The sequence below is a fragment of the Bombyx mori genome, chromosome 22, assembly GCF_030269925.1.
Source record: "Bombyx mori chromosome 22, ASM3026992v2".
NCBI lineage: Eukaryota > Metazoa > Arthropoda > Insecta > Lepidoptera > Bombycidae > Bombyx > Bombyx mori.
The window spans coordinates 14924414-14936576 of record NC_085128.1 but is presented as its reverse complement, the minus strand read 5'-3'; the positions used below and the strand labels follow the sequence as shown (position 1 = coordinate 14936576).

Below are 12163 nucleotides of genomic sequence, written 5' to 3'. Positions count from 1 at the left end.
ATGGAAAAAGAATTTTTCAAATCGGTCCAGTACTTTCGGAGCCTATTCGAAACAAACAAACAAACAAATCTTTCCTCTTTATAATATTAGTATAGAAGTATAGATTAAAACATAATTTAGAACAAAATCAATCAATGCCGTTCAATTGAACAGCTTCTTTTGCATACATAGGTACAGTTAAATTATGCAGTCAAAAGGGCCTTAAAAATGGATCGCATGCATCATTATTATATTTGCAACTTGATGCGTAATTATTTTTTATTTTATTTTATTTTGTTAATTTTAAACTTTTGAAAGTATTCAAACAACCGGTTTTTTCGATACGCTTTTTTAATTTGCAAACTAATTAGAATTATTAAGAAAAAGAAAAACCTTAGTGATCTCTTAATGAAATTCGCTGCCAACTTACACGTATGTAAGTTCTTTATTTACACTAGAACGTGATAATGAGCGAAAAAGCAATTAACTTTTACGAGTAATTTATTGCAAAGATGATTTTGACAGACGTGCCTATTTTCAGTAGGCTTTTTAAGTGATTGCTAAAATAGCCCATGGAATCTCAACGCGAATGCTTGTATAACGTCGCAGTTTCAATTGTATAACGATTCACTCGAGCTTTAAGTCGAAACGCACGAGCGAGCTTTGATACTTAATGGAATTTGAATTAAAGTATTTTTGCATTGAATTTTATACGATGGTAAGATTTTGTTTGATATTACTCCATTATGACTTGACATTTTGATTTTTATTTATTTATTATGTAAAATTTACATTGGCGGACTTAATGCCTCAGGCATTCTCTACCAGTCAACCAAAGGTAGTGCAGAGTGAATAGTGGTAGGTGCAATGAAATTTATATGAAGTTACAAATACATACACACAAAAAGAGTATATACATATACATAATCAGAAATACGTACATACAAACATACATACATACATACAATCTTTATGAGCTGGGCAAACTATTGTCGCAGACTTTGATGTGTGGGATTTTTTGTGACAATAATAAATTGTTCGCTGTTCTGAGACAGGTACAGTAAGCCAGTCAACATGTTAACTGGCTAACTAAGCGTATGGATTATTCGAAAGTCGCCTCACGACTTAGATCATTAGATGGAGTCTAACTCGACCTAACGATTGTGTTTCATAGCAAAGACTCGATTTATTCGCGGCGAAAATAAATTATTTCAACACAGTAATCGCGCCAAATTATTTACAATTTTTACAATTGATTACTGGTGGTAGGACCTCTTGTGAGTTCGCGCGGATGGGTACCACCACCCTGCCTATTTCTACCGTGAAGCAGTAACGCGTTTCGGTTTGAAGGGTGGGGCAGCCGTTGTAACTATACTTGAGACCTTAGAACTTACATCTCAAGGTGGGTGGCGCATTTAAGTTGTGGATGTCTATGGGCTCCAGTAACCACTTAACACCAGGTGGGCTGTGAGCTCGTCCACCAATCAAAAATAATTACTGCGGATTTCAGTTTGGCAACAACGGGTTATTCTTCCATCGTGGAAGTTATTCGTGAATATGTGTCAGATACGTAGTGAATTTAATCGTAGAAGAATTTGCACTTTTTTGAAGCGGTAACTACGTCACTCGATATTGATTCACTGCCCTTTTTTTATTGCTTAGATGGATTGACGAGCTCACAGCCCACCTGGAGCCCATAGACATCTACTATGTAAATGCGCCACCCACCTTGAAATATAAGTTCTAAGGTCTCAAGTATAGTTACAACGGCTGCTCCACCCTTCAAATCGAAACGCATTACTGCTTCACGGCAGAAATAGGCAGGGTGGTGGTACCCACCGGCGCGGACTCACAAGAGGTCCTACCACCAGTAATTACGCAATTATAATTTTGCGGGTTTCGTTTTTAACACACGATGCTATTCCTTCCACCGTGGAAATCAATCGTGAACATTTGTTGAGTACGTATTTCATTAGAAAAATTGGTACCCGCCTGAGATTCAAACACCGGTGCATCGCTCAACACGAATGCACCGGGCGTCTTATCCATTAGGCCACGACGACTTAATCATTTTTTTTATTAAGTCGACTTTCGGCAATTACTTCGCAGACGTAATGACCAGTGACCAATTGGCGAGTGCTCATTGTCAGCTGTTAATAACATTGTTAATGATATGAAACGGTGTCTCAACGTTTGATGGCGCGCTTAAAGTTATGCGATCAAAACTTTCATAAAAACTTGGCTTTTCTATTTTCATGCATACTCTTTGCAAGTTTGATGACGGTGGTTCAAGCGACCGCTAATTCTCACTTTCCCGTGCTTTTACAAGTTAATAGACTCGAGAATGTAGTTCGTCACAATTCAAAGCGGATATTACATGTATTTTCTGTCTCCAGAACGCTCAATGAGAGCGAAGTTTATAGTTGAGACGTACGAGTATAAGACACGAATGAGTTTATTGTACTGTAACTAGTTATAATTATTTTATGTGAAGTTTCGTTTTTATAGAAAAAATAAAGTTATTAATAAAATATGTTCTATCAATAATCACTTAACATAAAATCGACTGTTAGCTCGTCTTATTAGAAAAAAAATGTTTCAAATAATTCTCTTAGGCACGTTCTTTGTAAGTCATGTAAAAGTCAGATGTACCCTGCTGTTTTTGCGTCTAATTACGTTGAAGCTAACAATAAAAAAGGCGTAATGTAGCGTTAATACGAACTAAACTATAAATTCGGGTTGCAAAATTAGAAAAAAATTTAAAATATCTAACTAAATCATGAGATCTGTTCACGATGAGAGCATTAAATCTGAGACTATAAGTGATGAAGGACCTCATTCATAGTTTACAGGAAAGCTTAAGTGAATATCTAAAGGCTCAATTATCTTTACGTATCATCATCCATTACATATTTTATTAGCACGATTTTATAAGCTTGACTTGTAAACAGAATTATTCAATTAGACTTATAAAACAATTATAATTAGACTTGTAAAACTATTAGAATTAGACTTATAAAACAGAAATTTTCAATTCAAATCTAGTAATTAATACCAACTTTAAGACGTCCGATTAACACGAGAAAATTCTCACGTATCAAAGAATAGATTTTATTATTATTATTAAAACAATGTATTTGGTCTAATATTCTCCTGAGCACCGAAACAGATTTTATTATTATTATTATTTTAATTTCTAGTTTCTAATTTTCAGTTTGTCACTAAAACGCTGATTTATTAAACTGTTTTTACTATAGTATGAGTAGGTATGTATGTAAATGTGTTTTCTAATAAATATTTTATTAATATGATATGAAATCTTACCCTTCTCGCCTGTTCGCTCTCGGTGTAGTCCACAGGTTGACAAGAGAGGCTATAGTCTCCCCACCATCCTGACATCAAGTGCTGAAAATAAAGACAGTTCAGACATGAATAACGGTTGTTAGGTTTTATTTTCGTTACGGAATTTCTTGTTTCGGTCGCCGCGCTCTAAGCCCGCGATAAAAGCTATGCAATAGCTTAATAAAATATTTTTATAATGTTACGTCTTTTGTTTAGGTGAAATTTATACTTCGTCCTTTCTTTAGAACCTGCTCGAAAAGATTTCATTTCAAAATACCCATTACCTGTGAATAAATTGTGCTTATAAAAGGTGTCAAAAAAAAGAAGAGCTCTCAATTCGACTTTTTTTTTGTTTATGTGGGTGTATGTGTATGCTGAGATTTGTTCACGGTAGTCCGATTTTGATGGTCATTTATTTATTTGAAAGCCGATGCTTCTCATGTTCAATTTAATTAATTTCTCAATTTTATCAAATTCCGATCAGTAGTTTTTTCAGTGAACTTTTTAGATATTCTCATTTTATTTTGGTGTAGTCGTTTTTTTTTTAAATTATTATGAGTAGATCCTGGTACGGTTATTATTATTGTCAATAATATTTTAATTATTATCAACGATTATTATTGTTAACATTTCCTTTTCAGGTTATATACTAAGCGATTCGGATCTCTGTGGTCTATACCGGCACTGATTTCTATGGACCTATGAGCGAGCTCGTAGCCCTGATATTAATTAGTTAATAGAGCTCATGGGCCCATGGAGATCATTACGTGACTGCCGCCACCCACTCGAAGACCAGTCTACGTCTCAGAGCTGCTAGCAATTAGCATAGGATCCACAGTATCAGCACTAAATAAATCATTTATGTGTTTCGATAAGTAGTTCACATCGTTTTCGATTGATAACAATTATATCGATCGTTAATGCGTAACGTTGTAATCGTTAACAAAATCGGTGTAATGCCACACGCAATCCAGCCTTGGCCGTATTACTGAAACCCAGTTATTGCTGTAATTACTGAAAGTTGAGCATTTATTCTGTGCGGAGGAGGTAGGAATGTACAGTACCGGACAATAAATATTGCACATCGATGCTTAGAAAGAGACAGTCGTCTAATTTTGTTTTTTGTTGTAGGGCGTTACCTGTGTGCGACTAACGATCCGGTATCTATGGAGACTAAATGTCAATTAAGTAATATGCGACAGATATAACGCTCTACGAAGCAAAAATTAGCCGTCTCTTTCCCACGGTCGATGTGCAATATTTATCGTCGGGTACTGTACTATTCGTCGATATATGCGAACGAAAAAATTCCCAAAATCGAAGACGTTAAGGTTGATTTTCAATTGAACAAACTTTATAATTATTTTTTTTGCTCAGGTGGATGCAAGAGCTCACAGCTCACCTGGTGTTAACTGGTTACTGGAGCCCATAGACATCTACAACGTAAATGCGCCACCCACCTTGAGATATAAGTTCTAAGGTCTCAGTAAAGTTACAACGGCTGCCTCACCTTTCAAACCGAAACGCATTACTGCTTTACGGCAGAAATAGACAGTGTAGTACCTACCCGTGCGGACTCACAAGAGGTCCTACCACCAGTAAACATTAAACTTAAACATCTCTAAGTCGAGTTTAGGAAAACAAATCCTTAAATAATGTTACTAATAGTTTGATAATGGAAGCGATGTTTGCGAAGAGCTACGACCTTGTTCTTTTGATAGACGGGTGCCAAATGTCTATGACTATCTCACGACATCGTCTTAGGAAGTATTTTTGTCTTTATTCTCAAAGAAGATTCACATCAATAAGGCACGGCAGGCAGAATGAGCTAGCTTAGCGGTTAGGATTAGATTTTTTTTAAAGCCACATCCTTGAGCTTTTATATATATTTAAAAATAATCTAAGCTAAGTGTATCTAAAATGGTTGGTTGTCTTCAAACAAGCATTCATGTCATCTGACGGTGAGTGGTCAGCATTGTTAACGGATATCAACATTACTTTTTAAAATTTCAAAATTTTTACAACATCTTTTTAAAACTTCATTCGAAGAGCATGTCATCGAGTTCACAAACTTAGGAAAGGTAAGGTTCAAAGCAAGAGTCGAGAGTCTGAGATTTATTTCCAAACTATGGTCTATCATCTCACACAGACGCCGGTACCTTTTGCAGTTTCATATTCAGTACTGGTGGTAAGACCTCTTGTGAGTTAGCGCGGGTAGGTACCACCACCCAGCCTATTTCTGCCGTGAAGCAGTAATGCGTTTCGGTTTGAAGGGTGGGGCAGCCGCTGTAACTATACTTGAGACCTTAGAAATTATATCTCAAGGTGGGTAGCGCATTTACTTTGTAGATGTCTATGGGCTCCAACCAGGTGGGCTGTGAGCACGTCCACCCATCTAAGCAATAAAAAAAATCAACATACAATCCAGACAAGCGCCTAATTGATCCTATGTAGTTGACCAAAGAGGTACTCTGTATGTACAGTAAAGACCTTTAATACCTAGGTCGCAGCAACCAAAGTCCCATGCGAGAAACTTTTCGGCTTTTTGCGCGTCACCGGTGCGTAACACGCGAAATGATTAGCGCCTTGACATCTTAAGCGGCGTTGCAAAACGTGTCGTATTGTGTGTGTGTGTGTGTTTGTCGTTCATTTGTTATTTTCACTAGCATTTTACTGAACAAATACTATATGTGGTCAACAGTCGCCGGCTCTCAAACTCGGTTGTTATATAAAGGTAACAGAAAAAAAAAAACACGCGAAATTCTGACTCCGCCGTTGTCGGTCCCAAGCCCGAATGAGAGAGGAGAAGGGTTAGTGTGGACGAAATCTACGCATGTCGCAAAACAGTCAACGACGAATATCGGGCGGCGGTAACTACATCCCTGAGCGGCGGTGGAACCAGTTACCGTGAGGATCTAAATATCCTCTAAAAGTCTGACGCGGAAGGACATGGGAACCCACCGCGATTACCTTCCCAAAACGAGCCCCCATAAGTAATCATTACAAGCACAACGAGACCGATATTACGAAAAATCTTTGACAAACGCCCGTGGTAGAAATATCGTGTGCTTATAGTATCTCGAGGGTTGACAACCGCTGGCTTAACTGAGACACCCGTAGAAAGAGAAACATTCTAAATTGACATTCTAGCTACAGTAATGTCTTGTTATATAAATTAACAGAATTAAATCAGCACTTTGCCTATGTTTTCAGTACAAGAGTCGCGCGTTCCACTTTTAAAACTATGTAGATGCTACAGCCCTAAAATTAGCCCATTAAGTACTTACTGCTAATTAAAGTAAGACTCGTCCATGAGCACGCAAACTGTGTAGTAGTTGAAACGTCAGAAATAATTTCAAGACAACAATAAAATTCTTACTTCTTACTGGTGGTAGGACCTCTTGTGAGTCCGCACGGGTAGGTACCACCACCCCGCTTAATCTGCCGTGAAGCAGTAATGCGTTACGGTTTGAAGGGTGGGGCAGCCGTTGTAACTATACTGAGACCTTAGAACTTATATTTCAAGGTGTGTGGCGCATTTACGTGGTAGATGTCTATGGGCTCCACCATTTTACTGAGATTAAATTTCATTCCATATCATATCATCTCATCTCATTTCATTTAATTTCATCCCAGTTCATTTCATTTCGTTTAAATTCACTCCATATTAACATTTTTCATAAAAATAAATTAAAATAAGAAAAGGTCCTAACTAAAGGTCCTAGTTACCAGGTTGTAAAATCTCTTATAAAAAAAAATCACCTCATAAAACATGTAGAGGGAGAGTAGAACTTGGCTCGCGTTGTACGCAACCAAAGTGTTCTGTATTTGAAAGGGCTTCCTGTTTGACATCCAGAGGGGGCCGATCACCATCACGAACGCGAGATAGATGACCACCATGGCCAGGGTCGGGAGCGGAGTGTCGAAGAGGAACCATCCTTGCACCCGGGGATCTGGAAACAAAAGAACATTCATATATTAGAGCGGGATTGTTAGGATGGCGGCGCATAAAATAAAACTTCCACTGTTCCAAAATCTTCTGTTATAATCTTCTATATATATAAAAATGAATTGCTGTTCGTTAGTCTCGCTAAAACTCGAGAACGGCTAGACCGATTTGGCTAATTTTAGTCTTGAATTATTCGTGGAAGTCCAGAGAAGGTTTAAAAGGTGAATAAATATGAAAATGGTCGGAATTCTATAAAAACAAACAATTTTGTTTTTCCTTTGATGTGTGCCCCGCCGGACGGATTCCTTTTCTTTGTTTTAAGTTTATTTTACACAAAAGTTTAGGTCTTTTATTTATCGATTGAGGCACTACGAAGTCTGCCGTGTCAGCTAGTAATAATTAAAAATTTATTTACACTTTTATTACGTTTTAACCGTCTTCGTCATTTTTCTATTCTCTGTTGTTTTCTCTCACTCACACCTTAAAGCTCCTTTCCACACTCTTTCATAGGTTCCTTTCTTATCAATCCTACATCAGGTTTCTACTAGATCCCTATTTGAATTTGGAATGAGAGATATGATTTTTCTAAACTGAAAGCTGGGACACGGAATTAGACAGCATTTGCTTATCCAAATTACTACATTATCTGTGACGTCATTTGTGGTCAATGTGCTAGTTTCATTTTTTGTTATTTCATTGCTTTAATTTATCAAAGTCCGTCTATTCTAGAATATGTATTACGATGTTTTTGGTTCAAGTAAATTTTCATTTATTTTCAGCTCATGTGAATGGAATGGAATGAAATTTGAGAAAAAATAGCTTCTTAGACATCTCCATCTTTGTTAAATAAAACTGTAAAAGCTGCTTCAAACATTAGCGCTTTGATATTGTTTGCAACAATAAATATTAGTGTAACTTCAATTGCGAATTCGCTCAAGGATTTGAAAAAAATGTTTTGCACATAATTTTTCTCAGTGAAAGTCTTCTGTATTGTATGTAATACATGAAGTAATCATGTAAAGTTGAAAATTAAAAAAATCGCGAATAAAAGACATCAACGCGCTTTATTTTTGTAGAATGTATTTAGTTTTAGAGTTCCTTTTTATTTATTTATATAATTTGACAGACTCCAGATTTAATTTTTTTTATTTAAAGATTACAGGTGGCCTGATGGTTTTTCCAGTTTTACCAGGACAGGTGGGCGAACAAAGGCCCAGCCTGGAGGGGTGGGATTTGCTAACAGCTGCCCGAGCACCGAAAGAGACCTAACAACTCAAGAGCAGTTGCTTCGGGAATGAACCTACTACCAGATCGGAATCACGACCCGCTGAGAAGATCAGGCGAGAAACTCAGCGGGCTGATACATGGGTTAGGTTGCACGTCGAACTCATTGTCGAGCGTACGGTTATCTCAAATTTGTGAATGCTTATAGTTTTAGAACTGGGTCAATTGTAAGCCGATGCGTAAAATAAGCTTTACACTCGCAGTGGTATTCATTTCAGAAAAAGTGAATGATCAGATTCTCTTAAGAATTTAAGTCAGTAAAATTAATTAAGGCCAATTATTTTTAAATGTATACAGAACCAACGCATACGCTATGAAACTCTTAGTTTATTTTAACAACAAAAACGTTTGTAATAGTGTCCGAATGAATGAAAGGAACGCATTACGTAATGGCGAGTGTAAATTACATTTTTCATAAGACTTTATTTTGTTTTTTTGAGAGAATGGTATTAAGCGAACCTCAATTTTAGGATTTTTCGTTTTTGTTCACATTTCATAATACATATATCTCTATGTCGGGATCGCCGTCTTTTCTAAAGGACTGCTTTGAATTGCTTCAAAAGAATTCATGAAGACACATTGCTTTTCATTGGTGGCCATTTTACTGGTGGTAGGACCTCTTGTGAGTCCGCGCGGGTAGGTACCACCGCCCTACCTATTTCTGTAGTGAAGCAGTAATGAGTTTTGGTTTGAAGGGTGGGGCAGCCGTTGTAACTGTAATACTGAGACCTTAGAACTTATATCTAAAGGTGAATGAGCTCCGGTAGCCACTTAATACCAGATGTGCTGTGAGCTCGTCTACCCATCTAAGCAATAAAAAAATACATTTACGATTCATTTAAGTTTGAAGGGCGGTTAACTGTAAATAAGACAGCTGAGACTCGACCTTGTCTCAATGTGGGTCTCAAAGTGGCACGCCGTCATGTCTATGGGCCAAATAATCACTTTCCGTAAATGAGCCATGAGCTTATTCTTTTTTTATTACGCTATGACATGTCCTTCTTCAAACGAGGCTTGTGGAGAGTATTAAGCGGTAGGCAGCGGCTTGGCTCTGCCCCTGGCATTGCTGAAGTCCATGGGCGACGGTAATCACTCACCATCAGGTAGGCCGTATGCTCGTCTGCCTACAAGGGCAATAAAACTAAAATTAAAAAAATGTGTATCGTAATATCTGAACGTTATTTTCGTCGACTTAAAGACGTTTGATTAACTTGAAAAGCTTTACTGCTTCACGGCAGAAATAGGCAGGGTACCTACCCGCGCGGATTCACAAGGGGTCCTACCACCAGTTTTTAATTACGCAATCAAATGACCAATCGAAACCGTTACTCGGCATGGTGATATTACATTTCCCATAGAACGGTCAGAGCTGTGACGCGAGATGCAGTGAAAGTCCGAAGCACTGATGATAGTTCGCCGTTTTATATACTTACTCACTTTCTACTCAAATCATTGAGGACTTAAGCAGGACAATAATTCTTAACAGCAGAAATTTTAGGATGAAATTCATATTTAGGGATTTTTATTTTGTGTGATATATTTTTTTTATTGCTTTGATGACTGGACAAGCTCACAGCCCACCTGATGTTAAGTGGTTACTGGAGCCCATAGACATCTAAAACGTAAAATGCGCCACCAACCTTGAGATATGAGTTCCAAGGTCTCAAGTATACAACGGCTGCCCCACCCTTCAAACCGAAACGCATTACTGCTTCACGGCAGAAATAGGCAGGGTGGTGGTACTTACTCCAAGGCATCCAATTTGAAGATTCGCACACCCATCAAGAAGTAATGGCAATACAATCCATACAGCCTACATCTAGCGGATTCCCGCGACTACGAAAAGTGCAATAAAGTGTTTTTGAATTGTTTTATATTGTAATACTAGCTGACCCGGCAGACTTCATAGTGCCTCAATCGACAAATAAAAGACACATCAAGGGGACACATCAAAGGAAAAACAATATTGTTTGTTTTTATATAATTCCGAGCATTTTCATATTTATCTACTTTTTAAACCTTCTCTGGACTTCCACAAATAATTCAAGACCAAAATTAGCCAAATCGGTCGGGCCGTTCTCGAGTTTTAGCGAGACTAACGAACAGCAATTCATTTTTATATATAGAGATATAGATTATTACAAAATAGTCATATTTAACAGATTCCAATTAAGTACCTACACGATATCATTTATTTATTTTATCGCGTAAATCATCCGTTAGTACGTGTCTTCATTACTAAGTACGTATTTACAAAAAATTGGCACGTACACAGAACGTGTTTCTAGTATGCCACTGACACTTCCGAGTCTCTAAATACGTTTAAATTAAGAAGAATTTTTAATATCGATCTAAAAAGTCACGAAGTGTTTTGAACCATTGCGAATTAAGTAGGTAATCGAGGCGAAAGAGGATTTTTAATGTCACAGTGTTGAATATAGAGATAATAATGTTCTTATATTTCGTTATGTAAAACATCTATTATTAATTGGTGCGAAATTAATAATTGACTTAACCGCTAGTTTTGGAGAAGGCAGACGTGCTTACAAAGCAAATAGTCTTAATAGCGTTATCCTTAACTCGCGTCATCGGATTTCGATGATATTGCAATCAAATATTTCCCGATATTCTTAAATAACTATAACTTTACAAAGACTTAATTAAGCCCGTTGAGTTTCTCGCCGGATCTTCTCAGTGGGTCGCATTTCTGATCCGGTGGTAGATTCTGCGAAGCACTGATCTTACTAGGGCTAGTGTTAGCAACGTCCTCAAGTTAGAGCCCTGTGAGTTCACCTACTCGTTCTGCGAATCTAGTATAACCCCTCGAGCTTACTAGAATAGGTAGGGGAAAAAAGGCTCGATCATTTTAGGCGTGACAACGGGAATGTCGTCACCTATTTGATGAGATGTGACGTCGATTGAGACTCTTGAGATAGTCAATTGTAAGCTCATTACGCAAAAAAAAAAACGCGGGTTTGATTTTTATGACGTGATGGTAGTCCTTGATCGCAGTAACAAGTACGTATTTGATCACAAAAACTGGTACCTGACTTGGGCTTCGAAAGCCGGTACTGTCGCATCCGTTGATACTAATACACCGGGCGTCTTATCTTTTAGGTTACGACAGTGACAGGTGGTGTGATAATGGATAAACTTGATATGCAGCGACTTGGCTCTTCTTAGGGAGTGGCTTGGCTCTTCCCCTGGCTTTGCTGACGTCCATGGGCGACAGTAACCACTCACCATCAGATGGGCCGTATGCTCGTCTGCGTATACGGCATTAAAAATAATAACAATGAATTCATTTAAAAGATTCCTCTCAGAGAATTCTTTGATTCGGAAGAAAAAAACAGAGAATCAAATTCCCTGAGTAGAATTTTCATGATTTCTAAATCTATCTGTCTAATTTACTAAAAATCAGCTAATAAATATCATTTTGATGATTCTCGCATTATCAAAATGAGCTCAAGAAGGTGCCAAAGATCACAGTTCCATATTTTTTCATACGACTGATGTTTTTTTTTTTAATTAGATGAAGTCATAAAGCCAACATCCTATTGTAGTGCAAACACTTGAACGTAGTCTTTGCGAAATTGTTATTGCTTTGAA

General features: G+C 37.5%; 1 protein-coding gene across 3 annotated transcripts in view; it reads right to left on the bottom strand.

Annotated features, from left to right (window-relative positions):
* LOC101737339 (elongation of very long chain fatty acids protein 7) overlaps positions 1-12163 on the bottom strand; it is a 125464-nt gene that overhangs the window by 21509 nt on the left and 91792 nt on the right. For all 3 annotated transcript variants that reach the window (XM_062675041.1, XM_012689136.4, XM_004924715.5), the window contains 2 exons: positions 7084-7274; positions 3304-3384 (listed from right to left, as the gene is read on the bottom strand). In XM_062675041.1, coding sequence (XP_062531025.1) covers positions 3304-3384; positions 7084-7274 — 272 coding nt within the window. The remainder of the gene's footprint in view (positions 1-3303; positions 3385-7083; positions 7275-12163) is intronic.